This window comes from Gossypium arboreum, chromosome 2 (genome assembly GCF_025698485.1).
Source record: "Gossypium arboreum isolate Shixiya-1 chromosome 2, ASM2569848v2, whole genome shotgun sequence".
Taxonomy (NCBI): Eukaryota; Viridiplantae; Streptophyta; class Magnoliopsida; order Malvales; family Malvaceae; genus Gossypium; species Gossypium arboreum.
Genome location: NC_069071.1, coordinates 110,600,237 through 110,625,545, shown reverse-complemented (window position 1 = coordinate 110,625,545; position 25,309 = coordinate 110,600,237). Strand labels below are relative to the sequence as shown.

Here is a 25,309-nt window from a genome sequence, read left to right as displayed (position 1 = left end):
CATTACCAGTCAGTACAGTTCATTTAATAATTATTTTTTATTTGAAATAAGTGCAGTTTTCACACGGTCATGGCACATGGCAGTGGTGCATGACCGTGTCTCTCACATGGTTGAGACACACGGCCGTGTCTCTTGGCTGTGTGAAATTAGTTAGCCATGAGTAAATTAATAGAAAGCTCCACGAGCAGGGGGCAGGAGCGTATCCAGGCCGTGTGAGTGATACGGGGAGTTCACACGGGAATGTTGAAAGGGGCACACGGGCGTGTCCGCTAGACCACACCGGCGTGTGACACTGTTCATTGGAGGAAACTTTGAAATTTCACGTAAAATTTTCTAAGCTTCCAATCGAGCCACAGTTTGTTTAAATGTACTTATTAAGTACTGTGGGCCCATTAAAGGTATATTAAGATGTATTTGATGTACAGTATTGTATTTATTCCTATTTTACGTGTAAATGTACTGTAATAATCGGTAATACTCCGTAGTCCTGTTCCAGAGACGGGACGAGGTTAGGGGGTGTTACATGCTCGTCCAATGACCTCAACGTAAGTGTGTTACCCTCGTAGGATATCCTTAATATCTTTGGTATAAATTTGTTCTCAATATGATCCCGTATATCTTATAGTAATCATTACATCTTCTTTCATGAAAAGTCAATTACTATTTGATTGTAATTAAGTCATTCATCACAAAGACGAATGACATGTAGCCATGTTTACTTTTCATCTATCATGTAATGCCAATAAGAGATATCATTTACCTATGTATTGTGATATGATTTCTACTATTGTAAATGATGCTACATACTGCAGAAGTCGTATACCCAAAACACCAACTTTCAATTCCTTATCTATTTGAACTTAGGTTTTTACCTACATCAAAGTATACAAGTCATACACACATAGTCCATCATCCATTTAGAATTAAGTTATGGCATACTATGAACGTTACAAATGAATAAATTCATAAACAGATTCATGATCTATTCTACTTGGGTCCTATTTTATGTACTGTCAGTCTAGTCAGTCACATCTATGTCTCTATCTTTTAGGAGTCATTTGCTCTAATGTTTAAGACAAAGCATTTCTCAAATTGGATTTGATAAACAAGACATTAGTCTTTCAATCTGTTTGCTCATTTCCAATTAAACTAAGGACATATTTAGGTTCATCTACTAATATAAGCCGTCTTCCGTATTACGATCTGACCACGTAATATTGCTCCGTATTAGTTAAACATTAAATAACCAATGAACTAATATTTGCTTCCATTTTGCTTTGTGTACAAAAATCATTAGGGACAATGTACAAAGAGTATTAATCCAATTCATGCATAATTTTATTAAATAAATATTTTTGAAAAAATATAATTATACATAGACAAAAATACTACATTTAGGGCACCAAATCTAACATTTATTACACAATCATATTATTGGACTTTCTACTTCATATTGCTGGCTAACATTGGGAGACATGTTAACGAGAATTATTGGTGAACTTAGACCACTTACCTCTACAATGTCAAACTGGGTATATATCTTTGTTGCAATATTTCAATTGAGCAATGTGCATCATTCATCATTTCAATATCCTTGTTGTCATTCAACTCAATTGTAACATATTTGACTAAGGCTCTTTTTGTTTCACTGAGAATGACTTCCGAAAAATGATTTCTGGTGGTGTTTGGAGGAATCTTTGTAAAATATTTTCTGTTGTTCTGTAACGCCCCAATTTTCAGGAATTCTGTGAATGTTGGCATAGGTTTAATTATGTTAGTGGGCCTCTAGAAAGCCCAAACTTAAGATAGAACCCGACAATTTTAGTTAATTTTTGTTCCATAAGAAAAAGGGGGTGAAATTATGAAATAGGACTTATGTGAAAATGTTTGAAAATGCTATAGGCTAAATTGAAGTGGCCAAATAAATAGGAGTGCAAAATAGGAGGATTTGCATGACAAACCTCCCATTTTACATGAAGTGGCCAACCATCATGTTGTTGTAGACAAAATGTACACTTGATATCCATAATTTATGGTACGAATTGATACAAATTGATAATAGGTTAGGTAAATGTTCCATGATAATGGATTAGGTAAATGTTTAATGATAATGGGTTAGGTAAATGTTTCATGATAAGAATATCATGTCTTTTGTGTTAAAGAATTAAATGGATGAAATATGAAGTTTTATTAAAAGAAAAAGGGGTGAAAAGAACAAAGTTTTGTCCATCTTTGTTCATCATAGCTGAAAGTTAGAGAAGAGAAAGGAGAGGAGAAAGCTCTTGAGTATTCGGTCATTAGGAGGAGGAAAATTGAAGGTAAGTTCTTGGTACCTTGCTTTTATTTTGAGGTTCATGAGTTCTTATTGATTCTACCTTAACTCTTGAAGTATATTTTGATTTTTGGTTGTGTTGTGAGCATTTGGTCATGAGTTAAAATAAAGGAAATGGTTGTTGTTTCATGTTCTTTTGATGAAAAATGGAAGATAGGTGAAGTTGAGCCAAACAAATGAGCATGCATGTGCCTTACATGTTAAAGGGAAAAATCAGCTAACATGTTGTGCTTTAAAATGATGAAATGGAGATTATACTTAAGTAAAATCATAGATATGTGATGATTGATTGGTGATATACATGTTTAAATAACATGCATGCAAGATAGGTGTATGAAAGAGTGATTTGGTAATAAATCTGCTTGGGACAACAGCAGTAACGTGATTTTGGAAAATCACCATAAATTGTGGGAGATGAATTAGAAGCTGAATAAATTATGTAATTAAAGCTTAATGAGTCTAGTTTCAAATGGAATAAACGACAACATATTTTGAGTTCTGTACAATGAGAAATTTGATTCGTAATGAAGAGTGGTCAGATTAGTCAAACAGTGAAACATGGGAAACTTTGAGAAAAATCTGGTATTGATTGGCTAGACCAAAAATTCTGAAAATTTTATGGATAAAAGATATATGAGTCTATTTTCAGGGAAAATTAATGGAACATGATTTGGAGTTTCGTAGCTTCAGTTATAAATGATTTAGTGACTGTTGCTCAGGAAGACAGCTTGCAGTGAAATTATGATTATGTGGTAAACATTGACAAAAATTTGTTAATGAGTTGCTTATTAATTTCTTATAAGCTCACTATGATCTGTAGGTGTGGTAGGCCGAATATTGTAAGGGGTTAATACGTAGTTTGTATTTGAATAGTTAGATTAACGTGTTAGTAATCCAATTGTAGGCGGTTCGTGTGTGGATCTCAAGATATCGTCGCAAGCAGTGTGTAACTAACACCCTCTTTCTTAGTCTAGATCGGCAAAAGCGAAAAGCCAAAATGCCGAAAATCGGTATTTTGTAGATTTGTGAGTGTGCGAATGCTCGTGAGGTAAATCGATTAATGTTTTGGTAAGCTGCAATGCTTGGACCGCAAAGTGCATGATTTACATGCCTCGATATTTTTGGGCTTAATGGGCCAAAATTAGAATGATGGGCCAACGGCCCAATTCTAAGTAAGAAACCCCGAGACGTAATTCATTAGTACGTGAAAGGTAGGAATATGCATGAAAAACCCTAAAATAGATAAATTACTGAAATACCTTTAAAAGTGGAAAATTTACGCTTTACCCTAGTAGATAAATTACCAAATACCCCTAGGGTTAAATTGACCTAAATGCATGTTTGATTGTTGTTATTTATCGCATGCCATGTTGTTATTATCTAATGCATGGGATTGGGATATTGACGAGGAAATCTTGAAAGTGGCTTGTCCACGATGGAGGCTTTGCCTCAATTTATCGTTAATCGAAAGCAAGTAATACGCAAATGTGGAGTGTTAAATTTGGGTGGGTTGAGCTATTCCTACATGGAGTGTATGGCTGGTACGGTGGAGTGTAGTGGTTGGTGGGTTGAGTAGTCTCCCAAATGGGCTTGCATATGTTTATTGATGTTGCATGTATTTTGAAATGGGCCTATGGGCCATATCATTATTTGAATAAGGGCTAAGGCCCGGTTTATTGTAATTTGAAAAGGGCTCGCCTAGTACCACTATTACCGAATAGGCTTAGGCCCAATAGGCTTGAGTGACTTGGGCTTTGAAGGGTTTTCCTTACACATCGAGTTTCCCCAAACTCACCCTTTTATTTTCATCCACGCAGAAATCCCCAACCATAGTGGGCTTGGAGTTGTGAGGAATTTGAGTGGCCACCCGCTCGAAAGTTTGATTTTCTTCGGTGAATGGACATCCTTTTATTTACATTTGAAGTTTTGGGCTTTTAAATGTAATAAGGCCGCTTAATTATTTTTGATGGTTTTAATATGTATTACTAAGATAGGTAATACTTATATTTAACTGTTGAAACTGGATAGCTTTAGGCGCGTTTTCAAAAACAACAGTTGATTTCAAAATAACACGACAACAAGCAAAGCTTCCGCAATGAAAGTATTTTTCCAAAATTAATCACTTTTCCTAAAATGACTTAATCAAATCGGTTTTCCTAGAAATATCCATGACATTAAGGTGTGGCAATGGCGGTATGCATGTCTAGGATTGGATCCGAAGGAGCTTGGTACTTAAGCAATCCGATGGACTCACCACCTCTTTTAGGTTTCCTACGGTGCATAGCTTCCATTCACTTTAACCCTTAATGAATTAATTTTTGAACATCAAGTACGATTTTACGGACTTAGAAAGGAAATTTTTTTACGTTTTGATGTGGCATGCGGATCCGCCATAACTTCGGGCGGGTTTGGGGTGCTACATGTTCGTGGATTTCTTAAAATATTTCATAAAAGTTATTTTCAATTAAACAAACATACATTTGAGATTTTCTTATTTTTTCATTTTTAATTAAATTTATTTTTATCTATAATTTTATATTTTACATTGATTTTGCATATATTAAAAATATTATATCAAATTTAGATTCATTACAACGTCATTTTTAATAACATGACTACTAAGTGAGTATTTTTATTTAAAAATATGACATCAACAAAATTGACAAAAAATTTAACGATGTCAATGATTGGACTTGATTTTCAAATTTGAAAAGTAAAGGGACTAAATTCTTGAAAATAAAAGTACAAAGACTAAATTACAAATCGTGAAATGTACATAGACTTATGACATACTTTAACATTTATACCACAAAACATTTATTATTAATATATTTATAATTGTAATAAATATTTATTATTAACATTTCAATATTGAATATTTTCAATAATATGTGAATAATATTATTTAAAATTATTATTTTTAAAATTTATTATTAAAATAAAATTAAAAATTAAATAATTTATTAAAATACTAATTTATATTTATTATATTAATAATTTATTATAAGATTAAATATAAATAAATAAATGTGTATGTTTAATAATATTGAAAATATAATATTTTAAATATTTTTAAAAATAAAAATAAAATTTATTATCATTATAATAATATTAAGCTTAATTTAAGTTAATTTTTATATAAAAATAAAATTATCTATAGATGAGCTCTTTTTCAGAAAATGACTTACGCTCCTTAAAATGGTAAGTCATTTTACAAGAAAAATGGCTTATTTTACCTTGACCTGTAAGTCATTTTCCGTTGACTGAACTATTTTCTGTGAAACAAACATAAGAAAATACAAAAAAAATTCTATAAAACCTTTTACATATAAATAAACGGACTCTAAATTTAATGATGTTTCAACTTAGATAATCTCTTCTAATTTCAACCTCAAAACTTTCCTAATATAAATTCATCCAATTTTCCTACTAATATTTTATATAAATTCATCCAATTTTGTGCTTTTGTTGAAAGCTAAGCTTATTGGATGAATTGATCAAATACAACCTCGATTTCGGTATTATGGATTTGTCGGTTGTCATAAATAATATTTAAAAAAAGTGTTTTACTAAAGAAATTCAAATATTTTTTTTTCACTGCAGAATAAGACTTCTAAGATTTTAAAAAACTGATTTTAACTAAAAGCAGTTACTTGAAAATCAATTGATACCAGCTTTTGTCAAATACAAAATTTGAACTTTATCCGAAGGTCTAGGTTTAGTTATCATTGGATCAACGGTTTGAATTAAGAGGAAAAAAGAAACATTATTAAATGGACAGTTAATGGGGCAAAAGCGTGTCCTATAGAAAGTGTTATAGGGAAAAGTAAATTCTTCTTAATCAATAATTTTAGATTATTTTTTAAGATAATATTTAGAAAGTTATTTAATAATTAAATTTTAGTATAATTATTTGTAATTATACATTTTAGATATGTTTGGGCAGCCATTATAATTGAAAGATCTCAATTACACTATAATTCTTAAAGGGTTAAGAATTACAAGTAAATACCAATTATCTTATAACTTCCTAAACACCATGTACATGCTTTAAGTATAAGAATTTATTTTTTATACACATTTACAAAAGCTATTTTTATACAATAATAATATATTTTAATTTTAAACATATATTTTATTTTTAAAATATAATTATATAATAATTTTAAGATAATATATTACTTTTAAAAAATATAATTATATATTTGTTATTAGATGACTTTTTTTGTTATTGAGAAGCTCAAATATGTCACACTATTTTTGACCTAATAACAAATTAGATATATAAATACTATATTATAAATTCTATTATTTTTCCATCGACATATAATTTACATAAATGTTATAAAAACTACTGAAATTTTATAAATTTTTTAAAGTTATATTATAAAAATAAAAGTTTTTTAAACCATGTCACATAGTACGATACCATTTGAAAGAATGAAACTAGACACAAATACAAATGCAGTTTGTGAACTCTTTAATTTGAGACATGTAAATTTTCAAAATATGACTAATAGGACATTTGTTATTTTAAGAAAAGATTTCTCATATTAACACCACTAATTTAGTATAGTTTAAAAGAGAATGGATTGTACTAATGGATTGTACTAACATGTCGCATACTTTATACTTTCATTTGTAGGTGAAATTAAGATGATTTATAATTTGAAAAGTACATGGAGAAGAAGATTTTGATAATATTAATGATACAAATTAATATTCGGGTTTAGATGATGAAAAATTGGTCAAATACAAACAAATGATGATAATAAATATATATTATAACCCACCAAATATAAAATGCTAGAGCAAGTAGATAAAATTGCATACGATATTTATTTGTTATTAGTAATCATATTGTTGATTATTTTCTCGCACTAACATATTATATATGATGATTTGGACTAACGTATCACATACGGTGATTTGATTTTAACTTTTGTTATTTGTTTATTTTTCTCATTTTATAATAATTAATATTTTAAAAATTAATTTATGTAATTGTGTAATTATAAATTTTAATATCAAACAAAATTCGAAAAATAAAACAATTAAAATGTTTGATATAAATACAACTTCAAAAATTATGAAAAGAGGAGTTTTAAATTTTGTGTAATTGAAAATGTTTAAAAAAGGGTTAATGGTTATAATTATTTTAAATATTAATTAATGCGGCAGTTTAATTCTTAAATAAGATTTATATTATAATTAGAAATGAACTTAAAACACATTATTATTATTATTATTATTAATATCCCATAATTAAAAAGATAAAAAAAATATCCATAATTAAACACGAATTTAAGACGCCGTTACCCGTTGGTAGGATCTTTTAATTATGACGCAAGCCCCAAATTGTACGGTCACCAAACAACCTTCTGTAGATTTTTTCTCACACTCTCTCGTTTCTTAGATTTCTAGCTCAACGCCAACACCAAAAGCGAAAGAAAAATCAAAGAAAATAAAAGACCAGAAAAGACCAAAAAGCAGAGGTTTTAATCTGATTTTTTTCTTCTTTAAATCCATAAAGCAAACAACACTATAAAAAATCAAGGTACCCCCATTTTTCAGCTTCCTACCCCATCTTGCTAAAGAAATTTCAACAAGGTTTCTGCTCTTTCTCATCTGTTTCTTGTGGGATTTGTTTTGATTTTTCTTTTTCTTTTTGCTTGATTATTTTCATACTTTTTCTCCAGAGTTTTTTTTGTTGATTGTCATTTGTTGACTTTTGCTTGCATCCTCATTGACAAGGTCTGATCTACAAGGAGGAGGAGATAAGAAGGCTTTTATTTTGGAGGATATTGGGTTTTTTTTTTTTGTGGTTGAATTAGGTGTTTGTTAGTTTTTTTTTTTTTGTTTTTTTTCCTTAGGTTTGGGAAAATATGACAACTTCGTGGGCAGATTCTGTAGCAGACTCTGCATCTGAAACTGTAGTTTCAGACAACAATTCCTTACGTCGTCCAACTCGGTCCACTTATGTCCCGCCCCACCTTCGTAACCGTCCATCTTCCGACACACCTAACCTTTCAGGACCGGTTACTGAGAGGACAAGTTTTAGTGGTACCACCGGCGTGTCCCAATGGTCCCGGCCAAGCATTGGGGGCGGTGGCGGTGGGACTAAGCCCGAAATAGGGCGTCAGGGTCATGTATATGGCTCTTCTGGACGTGGCGGTGGTGGTTGGAACAATAGAAGTGGTGGTTGGAATAGGAGAGAAAGGGAAGTAAATCCATTTGATGATAATGATGAAGCTGATGTTAAGGACCAAGCATGGGATGAACAAGAGAATTCGGGGATCAATTTCGATGCTTACGAGGACATTCCGGTGGAAATTAGTGGTGAAAATGTGCCACCACCTGTAAATACATTTGTTGATATAGATTTAGGGGAGCTTTTGAATCAAAACATTAGGAGATGCAAGTATGTGAAACCGACTCCAGTTCAACGACACGCTATCCCTATAGTATTAGGAGGTAGAGATTTAATGGCTTGTGCTCAAACAGGGTCTGGGAAGACAGCTGCTTTCTGCTTTCCAATTATTAGTGGAATTATGCAGGAACAGTATGTACAGAGACCGCGTGTAGCACGAACTGTTTACCCTCTTGCTCTCATTTTATCTCCCACAAGGGAGCTTTCTTGTCAAGTAAGATTCTTATTCTTTAGAACATTTGATGTTTTAGAATGGTGCTATGTGTTTTTTGTTCTGATAATATTAAATTTCAGATACACGATGAGGTGAAAAAATTCTCATATCAAACTGGTGTCAAGGTTGTAGTTGCCTACGGAGGGGCACCAATTACCCAACAGGTTATTATCGCATCGAATTAAGTTTTGAATGTCAATCTTTTTGTATGTTATATTTGGTTTCAGGATTCTTTACAAAATCTATCTTTTATTTATTATCAATGCAACAAACAGAAAGGAAAGTCTATGCATTCATAGGAGAAACAATGGTGCACAGAGATTACTGATTTGACTCGATATTTCTGTCTAATTTCAAACACTATTATCCTCATTGAGGCAGAGTGTGAGAGGGGGAAGGGTCTGTTGTGTTTCATAAGCTATTAGATATATTCTCCATGGAATACATGGTTAGGTTGAATTGTGCTAATATGTATACTAGCTTGTTTAGATTAACTATTAAGGAAACTCATTTTATGCTCCGTATCAAATTCTGTTGCCTGGCATTTCTCTTTTTGTTGTTATGTGACCCTTTTTTCTCTCTCTAAATCTGTAATGATTATATGGTTTATCAGTCTCCTTGCAAAACCCTACTTCTGAATAATAATGCTTTGTTCTATACTTAGTTGCGAGAGCTGGAGAGAGGAGTTGATATTCTAGTGGCAACTCCAGGGCGATTGGTTGATTTGCTAGAGAGGGCTAGAGTATCATTGCAGATGATAAGATACTTAGCGCTCGATGAGGCAGATCGTATGCTTGATATGGGTTTCGAGCCACAAATCAGGAAGATAGTGGAACAAATGGACATGCCTAATCGGGGTGTGCGACAGACAATGTTGTTTAGTGCCACCTTTCCAAGAGAGATACAGGTTGGTTATAACTATTAAATATAGTTTCTCTGTATTATAGCCGGTTTTCTTGATGTATTTTTGTCAAGTTTTGCATTGGAATATAACTTAGTGCTGGCTTGAATTCTTTTGTTATCTCTATATATGTTTGAATTCTTTTGTTAATTGGTGATTGTGCAGAGACTTGCATCTGATTTTCTTGCAAATTACATATTCTTGGCTGTTGGGAGGGTTGGTTCTAGCACGGATTTGATTGTTCAAAGGGTTGAATTTGTTCAAGAGTCTGATAAAAGAAGTCATCTCATGGATCTTCTGCATGCACAAAGGGAAAACGGAGCTCATGGAAAGGTAATGTGAGACCATCAGGAATGGGGTTGCTTATTGAAGTTCCTTTAACGATATACATTTGGATTGGAGTTAATTACTGTATATATATGTTTTGATAAATATTTACCATTCAGGGTGCTAATTCTGGTATCTAGTCTCACTGAATCTATAGGTCCGAGATAATTGTTAGTTGTTGATCCGTGTATGTCTTTTACTTTGCAGCAAGCTTTGACATTAGTTTTTGTGGAGACAAAAAAAGGAGCTGACTCATTGGAACATTGGTTGTGCATTAATGGATTCCCAGCAACCACTATCCACGGTGATAGGACTCAACAGGTAATTGTTAGGAAATATGTTGCTTGATATGATAATTTATCATAATGCTCTTTTGCCTATATTATATGCTAGTTTCTTTTATTCTATTGAGCCTTACTATCGTCACGGTGACTTCTTGTGTCTGATTAAGTCCGGTTTTGGAAGTTGCACTACCTCCTAGTAGAGCAGGGTTTTTAGTTGAAAGCTGGTCTGAGATGTGTTGCAATGTATGTGCTGAATGCCTGTATAAATGCATGGTTTGTTTTTATGCAGGAAAGGGAACTAGCATTGAGATCTTTCAAGAGCGGAAAGACCCCAATTTTAGTGGCAACAGATGTGGCCGCTCGTGGTCTTGATATACCCCATGTAGCTCACGTGGTCAACTTTGATCTCCCTAATGACATTGATGATTACGTCCATCGGATTGGAAGGACAGGGCGTGCCGGTAAAACAGGATTGGCAACTGCTTTCTTTAACGAAGGCAATTTGTCAATGGCAAGGCCACTAGCTGAGCTAATGCAAGAAGCAAATCAAGAGGTACCTGCATGGCTTACCCGATATGCATCCCGGGCTCCTTACGGTGGTAATAAAAACCGACGATATGGAGGAGGAGGAGGAGGGCGTTTTGGTGGGCGTGATTTCAGAAGGGAGGGTTCAGTTGGTAGGAACCTAGATCACTACGGCGGAGGTAATAGTGGCACTGCATATGGATTTCCCGGGAATTATGGCGGAGGAGGATATGCTCCGGGAATGACAAGTGCTTGGGATTAGATCCCACTTTATACTGGACTATATATTTTGTATTTCGCTGAGTATATATATTTTTCGTCAGATGTTCAAGGATCAATCTCTGTTTTTCAGTATTTAGCATTTGCATCAATCTGGGTTCTAACATAGGGGGTTGTGTAGAGGGCTGTAGGCTGGTGACATAGGAAACTGACCATTTAGCCTGTCCACTGATCACTGATATATAGAAAATTAACCACTTCGGCTTGGGTCCTTTTGGCACCATATATATCCTAGCCAGAACATTTATATCTTCTTTAACATGAATATAATAATAAAACAAGCATTTTACAAAACACAAATAGTTGTTCTCTTGGATTTTGGGTGCAAACTCTGTGTTCAAAATTATTGAGTATCTTATAACAAGTAATGTAATCATATGAATTGATACTTCTGCTCTTAATTTCATACCAAGTTCCACATTTGTCTGCATTAAATGATGACATGGGGTAAGGTTAACCAAATTGAAGTTAGCCCAGTTAAAACAATTTTATTATTATTTTGTGATTGAAGGTAAACTTGTTAGTCCACCAAGAAAGATTATTTCAATTCCAAGGGAGTGATTCTTAAAAGATTTTTTAAATTTTGTTTTCAAAAAAAAAAAAAAAAACAAATTATGGACTCCCGTGGTCTAATTAAGTGAATCTGTGTGCGCTGTACAATTAGAGGTAGAATTTACACACGATAGAGGCATATATACACCATATACACACATATTACATAAAAAAGAAAGTGCAAATAAATGCTTGCTACTCGCTCACCCGGAAGCTCAAACTCAAGTGAGTTTTATGGGTGAATATCCCTTGACTGTTTAACTATTTGCGAGAGTTTCTAATTAATTAATTTTAAGATTCAAGATTTCAAGATTTGGAATTTTTAATTCAAAAAATTAAATTTTTGATAAAATGTCATGCTTGGAAGTCTTTTGTTGTTATAAAAACAAGTTTGAAGTTGGAGGGTAAAGCAACAATGAAAGTCAAGTAAAAATTAGGCAAGTTTCTTTTTTTTTTTTTTTGGGGAATGTACTTAGGACAATTTAGAGTTTAGACACGAGTTGTTTTAATTTGTCGACATTTCATTTTGTTAAAACTAACTTAAATGTCTAATATCATATTTAGAGCGAGATATCAAAATTATATTTGGCACAAATATTTCTAAATAAGTTATTTTTTTAAGAAAAAAAAATGCTTCTCTCAAGTAAAAAATTAGCCCCAAACATTTTTTTTAGAAGCTAAAAATTTCTTCCAAAAATGTATTTTTCCCAAAAACATTTTTGAGCAACATTCTTAAATTATGCTGGTAATGGGTGGGTATAAATTGGTAATATTTGAGTATATATAAAGAAATGGTTCTCATTATAAGAGTTTTTTTTTTTCCTCTTTAGAAGTCTTGTGGCCACTTTTAAAGGAATTTTCAGAGGCATTGTCGAATTAATAATCGTGCATTTATACAATTCAACATACCACTTTTAGTAAAAAGTATAACAGTTAAATGTTAAGTTCAAACTTGTATAATTAGTTTATTATTATTTTTCAGAAATTATAGCCTTCTTATACACCAAGATTCGAGTACCAACTTAAGTTGCACTTGATCAAATCCTATGCCTTTAAGTAGGTATGATCGGCCACTAGACTATACCATCTTGCTTTGATTCAATAATAACAAAATTGTTCCTTCAAAGTTCATTTGTTATCTTTAACATTTTCTTCGTATCGGTTTTATTTCAAAATTAGAGTGAAATCTTTCTATTATCAATTTTTCAAAAAATAATTCTTGATAAAATTTATTAGTCATATAATTGTTTTTGTTAATTTTTTTTCAAAGGGATTCAATTAGACATTTTTTACGCATCATCTTCGATCATCCATCTTCATGATCGATACTTATATACCAAAATTAAATAAATCAACTAAGACATCAAAATTTTCATCTTTACTAATCGAGAATATGCCTCAAAGCTTCCAAAAAATTTATTTTACTAACATAAATTAAAGCATATATAAAACTTATCAAAGCTTCTAAACTACCACAAGTTTATAATAATATTTATATGTTTATAATTTGTAATTATTACATATACTATAATTAGTTTTAAATTGTAATTATAATGTATATTATAATTAATTTTATATGTGAATTAATAATTTTAAATTATAATTATAATTATATTTAAGTGTCAAGTTAGTAATTTGATAGAAAATAAACGTGATAATTAGGCGATATGTCAGTTTTGAAACAATTTTTTCTCGGAATTTAGAGAAATAGGCCATTTGGAGGCATTTTCGTCCCAACGGTAATCATCCAATGGTCCAATATTCTCAACGGCTATTTTCTTTTTTCTTCATTCAATCCTCTTCTCTCAATTCTATCAATCCATCTATTCTTTTCATTATATTTTGTAATTTCTTTGATTTTAATTGAATTTCATAAAATAAAAAATGTCTATGCCTCTTATTCGTTTGGATCACAAACACATTTCCAACATCCGATTACAAATAATAAGAAAATATCAGTACATTTTTATGTTAATTAAGATAATTATTAAGTTGTTAATATTATTAATTTTTAAAATTTTATGTTTATATAATCAGACCGAAGATCGAATTATTGAGACGTATATACACAATTTAAGTGCAGGGGCACCGCGTGTCATTGAACAACACTTGCAAAAGGTGAGATTCTTGCATGTGTCTCGTATATTAGCACTTTGTTGGAACGATAGAGACCCGAGACACACACATTCCATCTTCCATGCGGTGAGTGTACAATTACACTCGAGGATGTAGCATTACAATTTGTTTTACCAGTTGATGCGCTGATCGTTAAGGGGTAGTGCGTGTTGGTGATTGAAGCTCAATTTACTACCAACTATTAGGCAAGGTGTCGTACAAGTTTAGTGGTAGTCGAACAGAAATGAAATGATTAAAAGACAATTTATCATATCTTGACAACTCCTCTAGTGCGGTTGAAAGACAATAATTCACATGAGCATTCATATTGAGGTTAATCGAGGGTCTTCTGATGCTAGATAAATCTCGAAGTTTGATACTTTTAAGGTGGCTCCTACAACTAATCGACTTAAATAAAGTCGGGTGACTCAGTTGGGAATTAACTGTGTTGGTGATATTGTATTGAGAGATGAGTTGAGCAACGAAAGCAAAAAAAAAAATAAAATCAATGGTTGCATACTCCTTCAGTCATGAGCATGGTACCGCCTATCATTTTTATGTCCTTGAGTAAACTTCCCTTATCAATTCCCACTCGTAATAAGGTAAGATTAATTTAATAATATAATTATCATATTTTTTCCACTATTATATTTGTGAAATAACATATTATTTGAATAGGTGGAATAATGATGCGAGTCATGTAGGGTATCGAACGAGCTCGAAGATATTCGACTATTGTTAGATCAACGATCAGAAGTCGATGTTAGTTTTTGAAATTTTCAACTATATAACATTTACGTAAGGATTTTAAATTTAATATTAGGTACGCAATAAAATTTATAATATTGTATTGTAGTTTGAATGGATGCAATACTTTGAATCGAAAATTCAAGAATGCATCCCAACCGATTTTTTTTGCGAATTGCAATATCTGGCATGTCAAAATGCCATTGATAGTGTTTGCAACGGTTGAGATGCACAAATTTTATTGAGTGATGTACTAATACTAGTTCAAGTTTATGCAAAGTATTCTGTCGTCACCTCAAGAGCTCGATGAACTTCACAAGATCGACTTGTAGAGGAGAAATGATGAAGATTGACCTACATTCCATGCCAAATATATCTACATCTAGGAACATAGGTACAATTTCACACCTATACGCGAACCAATTGTCTTACTGGATTTGACAACCTCTTCCGATTACATTACATGGTTTAAACTTCATGGTAAGCTATATCTATTGCTGGAGGAGGAAAGGAGTAAACAAATTCATCGTAGAAGGCCAACACGACCTCACATGAGGCCGTGATTGAGAGTACATGTGTTGAGTTCATCATCATCAGCTCCAACCCCAAATACTATACTAATGAGTTTACCACCTCTCAGTCAGTATGGTTCATATTTTTCTAGTGCTTTTATTAACCTTATATTTTTACACAAGCACAAAATTATGCACCATCGTACCATGCATCAACACCTTCTCCAAGAATATTTTTTGCACCACCTCCATCCCCAGAAGCATTCTATCCACTACCGTCAACAACATCAATGTATCCGCCATCGCTTACAATTCCAACATTCTATCTACAATAGGGTTATTTGACACCATATACTTCTCCATCGATAGTGTCACGAACACCCCCAACATCACTGTTCTTTAGAGGTGGGTCATCTTCGCAATCATCTATTAATTCCATTGACAATATACAATGGGAACCTAAAATGCAAAAGCATTCTAGCACGAAAAAACAAGATGAAGATGAAGACAATGTTGGAGATGAAGATTAAAATCAAGATAGAGGTGATGAAGATGATGAGTTGGAACCTCAACCACGACGAAATTCTCCTCATAATCAACACCCATCGGGTTGTGGCACACATTTGGGCCGACAGCAAAGATGATTTTTGAAATTTAAATTTTCTCATGTAAATCATCATTAAGTTTGTATTAAAATTTTCCATCTATAATATACTTTTCACATCTTATAAAAAAGTGTTTGTTTATTTTTTACATCAATAATATACTTATTTATAATTTATGAAAAATGAAAAAAATATTTTTATTGTATTTTTATATCAATAATATACTTTTTTTACAATTTAAGAAAATTGCAAAAATTGTTTGTATTGTATTTTTACATCAATAATATACATATTTACAATTTACGAAAAAAATGAAAAAAGTTTTTAATTCGATCATCTCCTCAATGTTCCCTCCAAGTGTGGACATGTTGTCCTACTATGCCCAAGGTTCCTACAATAATTGCATAACCTTGGTTGGTCTATCTTTTCTCGAATATCCATATTGTTACGTATCTGACTAGAATTCAGTTGATCTTTTGTCTTGCGATGCAATGTAATATCTGATAGCAACTCAAATGAAAGTTTGAAACAGGCGGCCACATACTTTCCTTAGGGACTGGTGGGAATTCAGATTTCCATACTTTATATATGCATTTTAGTTTGTACACTTCATCAACATAGCTCATGCAATCTGGATCTACCGAGGCACATGCAACAATTACACGTACGCATGGAATACAAAGTGCTTGAAATATCCTACAGTCATAGATCTTTTGTCTCAGGTATACACGGTACGATCCCTCGATAATACCTTTGTCAGGTCTATGGAACTGCGCAACCCAAAATATTTGATTTGGATACGAGTGACACATTGCAAACATAGAGTTCGCTCTTTTTGCATTTTCTATAATATTTTTCATCACTTCCTCGCACCAATGTAGCCGCCCTTTATCTGTCCAACATATTTTTCTACTTGCTCTGGAAACAAGGTTCATAAGTAACAATATGTTTTTTTGATGACTGAGGTTATCAACAAATGATGCATCCCGTCAATACGACATTTATGCATTCCACTAGGTTTTTTTGTCATCTGTTCAAATTATAGACATCCATCATATGATTGAGTCCACTATTGTAACAACTCTTTTTTAGTGGTACCGAGCACGGTGGTTTTGGAACCTTATTTTTCGATGATGGGTTTCATAAATATTATTATTTAATATTTATGAGTGAGATACAAGTGTAACAACCTTAAAATCAGTGGTGTCAAAAAATAAGGTATCGGAACCTCAATTCCATAAACCAAGCTCGTAAATACTTTTATTAAATATTTACGGAGTTATTATATAGGTGAATTGAATTTTGGATGGGTAGTTTTGTTGAATTAGTAACTAATTAAGGTACAATGACTAAATCGTAAAAATGGTAAAAGTTAATTGGTATAGAGTTTTTATTTGTTAAAAGGATTATTTAGTAATTAAACTAATGTTTAAGTGGTAATTAGGCCATAGTATAATATAGTGGACGGTTAGAACACATTTTTGGCATTAATTTTACTAGAATTTATAATTAAAATGTTAAAATGTGAAACAAAAAAAAAAGAAACAAAGTGGAAGGAACAAGAAGGTATTTTTTTTCTTCTTCACCACCGTTTCTCCATAGCTAAAGATCCGATAATTTCAACCAAATTTAATCCCTTGCATGGTATGTTCAGTTTAGTCAATTTCTTGTAATTTTTATGTTTTTTGTGATCGTTGTAGCTTGACTTAGCTAACTCGTAAGTCATTTTTCTAAACTGTTATAGTTTCTAAAAATTTCCAATGTTGAATTCTTGAGGTTCTTAGTGTTAAATGGTTAGATTGGAAGTTTAGAAATGAAAAAAAGAAGACTATTTTGTAAAGTGAAAATTGTTAGTTTTTAATATAGGGACTAAAGTGTAAATATTTAAAAAATGATGATAAATTTATATAACTATAGATAATAGAGGGTTTTAGAAGGATGGAATTGAGATTGGCTTCAAAATCGAGGCTCAAATTTGAAATTTATGACTATTTTGGTTTTAGGGACTAAATTGAATAAAATGCAAAAAATTAGGGGAATATAAAAAATAAAACTGAATTGATATATGTTTATAATAGGATATTATAAGATGTTTGGAATTGATAAATTGAAATAAATTATTATAGATTGGGAATTGAATTAATCGAAGGATAATTACGAAAAAAAGAATTACAGATTAGTCCTGATACCTTGTTTGTTGTTGTTTTTGCCAGGTAAGTTCACTTAGAACTTACTATGTTGTTTATGTTATGACTGATCTATATTGTAATGTCTTTTAGTAGGGTTAAATATAGTTTGATGATTTTGGCATCTATGGACTAACCCTTAAAGTATGAGAAACATTATTATGAATGAATACGATGTATTGAATGGATATGGAACGTTGATATACTCGAATGATATGTGTTTTGACTACGTTAGAGCTAAATGAATGAATTATATATGGTAAAAGTGCCTGAGTGAACGTATTAAAAGATATGATACAATTGGCATGCCATTAGGGCTATTTACGCACTGTACAACATATATGTGATGGTACATAGATATTACTGATTATACCAGAATCCAAAATTTTTTGAGGATTACTGAGTTATACTAGTGTGGTGGAGAGATGTATTGTTACTGATTATATGATGCCTACGAGGTTTACACTTCGGTGTCTAGATGTGGTGCAGTTACTACTCTGACAAGCAACTTGGTATGGTGTAATTACCCATGTATCCGAATTTATTTATTATAGTTCATTAGGCTACTAGATTAATGGAAAAGAGAAATGACAGTGAAATGATATAAGTCTCATGCTCAAATGGTTATATGATGAATAAATGATACAAATGGAATTGTATTGTTGAGTTTATGTGTATTGTAATATATTAAATGGTATATTACATTTATAATGGTATATTACTCTATTATACGTTGAACTCACCTTATTAATGTAAAATGCTATGTCATACTAAATTGTATCAAGTTATTAGATTGATATGTTTACAAAATGAGCAAAGTTGAATAACATGATATAAAATGGCATGGTCGTACTTGTATATGAATTGAATTTTATAATCTTGTTGTCTAATGGACTAACCTATTGGAGATTTTGTGAAGTTGTATATGTATGCATAATGATGCCAAACGAATTCCATGTTTTGTACAATTGTATTTCAATTACTTAAACTAGTTGAAATGTCAAGATATGTTAAGTTATTTTCATATGGACTTACTAAGCATTCGATATGCTTACCCCTTTACTTTTCTTTTCTTTGCAGATTCGGTTTGCAGAACTCGTTAGTCAGACTAACTTAAAGATTACACTATCCAGCCTTTCATTCGGTAGCCTTTGAACGTTTTACCTCTGATTACGTGACATGTATATAGGGTTAATATATGTATTTATTTTGGATGTGGTTTTGATTTGAACCTTGATGAATGCTTTATTTTAGGTTGGTAATGGTTATATGGATATATGAATAGAATAGTGGTTTGTTAAAAGTTTCATGCATCACTTTAATGGCATATTTTGGTAGTCATTTAATATGACAATGATAATAGTATGGAATGAATAAACAATTGTGATTAGTTAAGAAATTTCATCTTAGAAATGGTATGTTTAAAGTTCATATTGATGTACGGAAGTTGGTTGATTTGAAAATGGTAGAATGAAAGTGTTTTGGTTTAATGTTGAAGTATTGGTAAGAAATTTAATAGTATGGTTTGATGCATATTGCGATGAAAATATGACGATTTGTATTGGTATATGAATGTCAGGTGAATTGCAATTAAGCAATTGGTGTTGCTAAGTTTTGGTGTCAAAGTTGTGGACATGTTACATTTAGTGTTCAGACTTGATTGAATGTGATGAGATGGTATGCAATTTAGTGAGTCTAGTGCAGGTTTTTAAGTGTACCTAAGGCACCATTTGAATGCAAAAATGAAATGGGCATAAAATGAAAGATTTTGACATTTTTGGATTGAAGTATCCATACCTTAGCAAAAGTATCGATACTTAAAATTTTCAATCAGGTTTTGAAACAAATAGAATACCAATTTGATATCGATATCAAGCTAAAGTATCGATACCTTATATCAGGGTATCGATACATATGACTTTGGTTGGGATTTTACAAAATAAACAGATTCACAATTTGATATCAGTACTTATAGAAAGTATCAGTACTTATAAATATGTAGCGATACCTATTTTAAAGTTTTGAAATTTTATAGCATGGCCCTAGTTCATGTTGAATTAACATTCAAGTCCTTGTAAGCTAGATTTAACCTTGAAAAGTTTATTATGAAATGAATGATTTTATGAAATAGATGCATGTTTAATTGATTTATTTTCAATGTTTTCGTCGATAGTTTCTTTAGCAACAAATGTGGCATCTCATAGCTCGGACCCAGCGATCGGTTCAGGTAAGGAGTGTTACAACTGTTCTTTAGGTATCCCATCGAGGTAATTCTCACTGTGCAAGTTTACAGTCCGAAAGTTCTCCAAAATTTCATAGAATCGATGTTGGACGAGCTTGTACCTTATCGAAGAAACTAAAGAGTATATTCATCAATGCAAACAATGTATATATTAAAGAATGATATAAAAAATAATATTTAATATGTACACATGTTAATAACATGTTGTTGCTCAACATCCTTACGAAATTGGCCCAAGTAACTAGACGCAATATGACATATACAATACTTATGTTGTGCATGATCCTATAGGCTTCCATGTTGATCAATTGCAGCCTGTGTTTTAGGTGCCCTATCATAAATTATGCATATATAGGGTTGTGGCACAAAATGCTTTCTCCAGTTAGTCAAGAAGAAATCACAATCATTAGCGACTTCTTTTTCAACAATTGCAAAAGCTATTAGCAAGATTTTCCGATTATCATCCTATGCAACAACCAACAACAAGTGATGTTGATATCTCTTGTACATGAATGTGCCGTAAATTTGTACTAATGACTTATAGTACAAGAATGATTCAATGCATGAATATAAAAAAAAATGGAAAATTCCTTTCGCTTTGCCCATTCGATTGCCATGATACACAAGTTTCGTTTGCAGATCGACGACGGTACCTGGTACGTAATGATTTAGTACCATACATCATTTCTACAAATCATTATACAATTTATCCCATTCGTTATACATCTTTTCAATAGCATTCTATTTAGCAACCTATACCTTATAGTACGACAGAGTGTAATTATATTGACTACGAATATTGACAATCAAAACCGACACCGAAATCCTAAGACTCACTTTCACCGTAGATAAGATAATGTCAGAGATCATGTCATAATCCAAAATTGGATTATCCTGTAACATACCTGCAACAGCACAAGTATTTCAAAATATGTAAGCCAATGTCAGAAATCAGGTCAAAATCCAATTTTGGATAATCTTATGACGCATCTACAGCAACACAAGTATATGGAGCGTCATATTTCTTATTGTCTAGAACTCTGTATTCTCTCTCATAGATGTCATAATTTTCCACGCATCTACTGTCACACATTGCACACTTGGCCTCATACTTTTCGGCTTGAGATGCTTTATGCTATACTGCTTCAATACAACAACTAAAGCATCTTTGGAGGAGAACTCCATTTCAACTTGTAAATCACCAAAATTTGTAAAAAAACTCGCATGGTCTGATCTTTTATGAGGAAGTTTTGAAATTCTAACCCGCTTTCAACATCAAGGTCGACATTAAACATGTGATGAGAAGGTGCATATGTCGTAAAACCTAGATGTGTTCCTCTAGTATTGTTCGAACCTTCATTGTCGGAACCACTCCCTTCTGGTTCAGTAAGAATGACCTCTGGTTCAAAAACTAATATAATTTTCGAACCATCTGGCCCGTGACTCCTGAATTGAATCATCATCGGTTTCAGATCCCTCTTCATTCTCAACTCCCTTTCGTTCTTTGTTCCCAGCTTTCTATTCGTTATTGACCCTAGTTGCATGTTCAGGTTGTAGGGAGTACATCATTCGTTCTTGTAAACCCTACGTTAAAAGCAAAACTATTTGCCGATTGTCCACCAATGTAACTTGATGGCTTACCCTCATAAGTGTTTCCAACATAAAATATCGACATTGAAAGTTGAAATCAAAAGCACTCACAATCATGTTGGGATCTTCAAGCTCAAGTTACCAACTAACTCTAATTGTATACCAAATCTGAAACCGAGGAATGCCTTCCCATTGATGATTCCACCATTTCTTGATAGAAGCTTTGTAACAACGCTGTGAAATCATGGTACAATCGTGTTGTTGGACTTTTTGCTTCTTGTTCCTACATGACCCAACTTTGCCTCACTCACTAGCATCTGAGCAATTTTTCCTGTTGTTTTTACAAAACTTCCCTCTCGTATCATTGAACTGTGTTAGAATTAAGTGACCCAAATTCTTATTTAAATAAAATACGATGGAAAATAAAATAAAAGTAAAATCCATATAGAACTAGACTTCTTTTATTTTATTTTAGAATAAGGTTTTTAAACCTTATTAAACTCCATCTATTTTATATTGATTAGGATAAGGTGTTTCAATCCTACTAGAATATGGCTTTGCAAGCCTATAAATAGACATAGTCTATTCCTCTTGTATTTGTGTAAAAAATTTTTTCGACATAGTGAATTTTCTTCTCCTCTGCCTGTGGTTTTTTTTTCCGAAAGGGTTTCACGTAAAATTTATGTGTTCTTTATTTTTATTTATTTTATTCTATTTTATTTTTCACAAATTGGTATCGAGCTTAGGGTTATTCATCTCGATCACGGTAATGGCGTCTTTGAAGTATGAAATTCATTGTTGGATCGCAACACCGATTTGCGTTGTGGCAAATTAAGATGCAAGCGCTTCTTGCAGATGGATCTAGAGGATGCCCCGCTAGGATAGATAAGATGCCTTCGACATTAACAGATGAAGAGAAGAAGCGTAAGGATCGAAAGGCATTAACACAATTACATCTCGCATTTGTCCAACGAAATTTTGCAGGATGTGATGAAAGAGAAAACCGCCATTGCATTATGGAAGAGGCTAGAACAAATATGTATGTCGAAAACTCTAACAAGCAAGTTGCATATGAAGCGGCGTCTTTATGCTCATCGTTTGGAGGAAGGTGCGTCAGTACGAACACTTAATGGTGTTTAAAGAAATTCTCTCAAACTTGGAGGCCATGGAGGTTCAAGATGATAAGGAAGATCTAGGGTTGATTCTACTTTGTTCGTTGCCCGTCTTATTCAACCTTTAGAGACACGATTTTATATAGCCGCGAGTCTCTCACAGTTGATGAGGTTTATGATTCTTTAACCTCGTATGATAAGATGAAGCATCTTGTGGTTAAACCCAACTCTCAGGGAGAGGGTCTCATTGTTCGTGGGAGACAAGACCGGAATGTTGATGATGATCGTGGTAGAACACAGGAACGGAATCCTCGTAGTAAATCTAAGGGTAGATCGAAATCTTCAAACAGAGGTTAAACTTGCAACTTCTGCAAGAAGAAAGGACACATTAAATCTGAGTGCTATAAGCTACAAAATAATATTAAAAGGGAGGCTACGAATCAAAAGGGAAAACAGCCAGAAAATTCCGGTGAAGGCGATGTTGTAGAAGACTACGGCGATGGTGAACTTCTAGTTGCTTCATCAATGATTCTAAAGTAAGCGAGAGTGGATACTTGATTCAGTGCACCTTCCACATGAGTCCCAATCGGGATTGGTTTACAACTTATGAAACAAGATCTCAAGGTGTTGTTTTGATGGGAAATAATGCTTCATGTAAAATCGCGGTGTTGGAACAATTAAAGTTAAGATGTTTGATGGAGTTGTCGAACACTTAGTGACGCGGCATGTTCCGAATTGAAAAGAAATTTAATTTCGTTGAGTACTCTTGATTCAAAAGGGTGCAGATACACATGAAAGTGGGGTTTAAAGATTTCCAAAGGGTCCTTGTTGTGATGAAAGGGCAAAGAAAGATTGCCAAGTTATATGTTTTCTGTGGTTCTATCATTATTGGTGATGCAATTGCCGCTTCCTCTTCCTTGTCGATGATGATATTACTAAACTTTGGCATATGCGCCTAGGGCATATGAGTGAGAATGGCATGGCGAATTAAGCAAAGAGGACTTCTTAATGGGCAAGGAATTTGCAAACTGAATTTCGTGAGCACCGTGTTTTGGGAAGCAAAGAGAGTTCGATTCACTAGAGGAATCCATAACACGAAGGAAACGTTGGAGTATATCCATTCGATCTGTGGGGGGGCCCGAGTGCCTTCGAGAGGTGGAGCTAATTATATGCTAACCTTTATTGATGATTTTTCCGAAAAGTTTGGGCGTTCTTCCGAAGCGTAAAAGCGATGTGTTTTCCACATTTAAGTCTTGGAAAATTATGATTGAAAAACAGACGGAAAATAGATAAAATACCTCCGCATGCACAATGGCTTAGAGTTACGCTCGATGAGTTTAATAGATTGTGCAAGTCGGAAGGATCATGAGACACTTGACGATTCGTCATACTCCACAAAAAAGCGGCGTTGCGAAGCGAATGAACGAACGATCATGGAGAAGGTTCGATGTATGTTGTCAAATGCCAATTTATCAAGTCATTTTGGGCGAAGCGACCTCTCTGCATGTTTTTGATCAACCGATCTCCATCCGTTGCCATTGAGAAAAGACTCCACAAGAGGTATGGTCCGGTAATCCCGCTAATTATTCGATTTAAAGATTTTTGGGTGTCCTGCGATGCTCATGTTGATAATGGAAAATTGGAACCGAGATCCATTAAATGCGTTTTCTTGGTTATAAAGTGGTGTAAAAGGCTATAAGTTATGGTGTCCTGAAAATAGAAAAGTTGTGATTAGCGAGATGTTGTTTTTGATGAAACTGCTATGCTACCTAACTTATCTCTTAAAGACTCTTCCAATAAAGAAAACCAAAAGCGGTGGAGCATCAGTTAATACGAATCAACTCCTCAAGCCAAGACAAAATTGAGAATAGAGTTGCTTCTTCACCGCAATACTCTATCGCCAAAAACAGGACAAGAAGAGAAATTAAACCTCCAAAGAAGTATGCCGAGGTTGATCTAGTTGCTTATGCTTTAAATGTGGTGAAGATATAGATGCGAATCAAGAGCCATTTAATTATTCGAGGCGATTAGTGTGAAGACTCGAAAAGTGGATGTTTGCTATGCAAGAGGAGATGGAATCACTCCACAAAAGCAGAACATGGGATCTTGTAAAACTTCCTAAAGGTAAAAAAGGCGTTCGTTGTAAATGGGTGTTTAAAAGAAAGAAGGACTCAGGAGTTGAAGAACCCGGATATAAAGCAAGGCTTGTTGCAAAGGGTTACTGATCAAATTCCGAGTGGACTTCACAGATGTGTTCTCTCTAGTTGTTAAGCATAGTTCGATTCGAGCTTTGCTTGGTATTGTGGCCATGCATGATTTGGAGCTTGAGCGGTTAGATGTAAAAGCGCATTTTGCA

The 25,309-nt window shown here is 33.0% G+C and overlaps 1 protein-coding gene across 2 annotated transcripts; it reads left to right on the top strand.

The window, feature by feature from the left end:
- The first annotated feature begins 7,657 nt into the window (after window positions 1–7,657).
- LOC108467264 (DEAD-box ATP-dependent RNA helicase 37-like) lies at window positions 7,658–11,351 on the top strand. Of its 2 annotated transcripts, none has more exons than XM_017767860.2 (7): window positions 7,658–7,942; window positions 8,087–8,976; window positions 9,057–9,140; window positions 9,641–9,883; window positions 10,043–10,210; window positions 10,412–10,525; window positions 10,778–11,351. In XM_017767860.2, exons 2-7 carry the CDS (start codon window positions 8,218–8,220, stop codon window positions 11,273–11,275), a joined length of 1,866 nt encoding a protein of 621 aa, XP_017623349.1. In that variant the 5' UTR covers window positions 7,658–7,942; window positions 8,087–8,217; the 3' UTR covers window positions 11,276–11,351. The 2 variants fall into 2 exon arrangements, with proteins under 2 accessions (XP_017623349.1, XP_052881120.1); XM_053025160.1 differs by having other exon boundaries at window positions 8,032–8,976.
- Window positions 11,352–25,309: the final 13,958 nt, after the last annotated feature.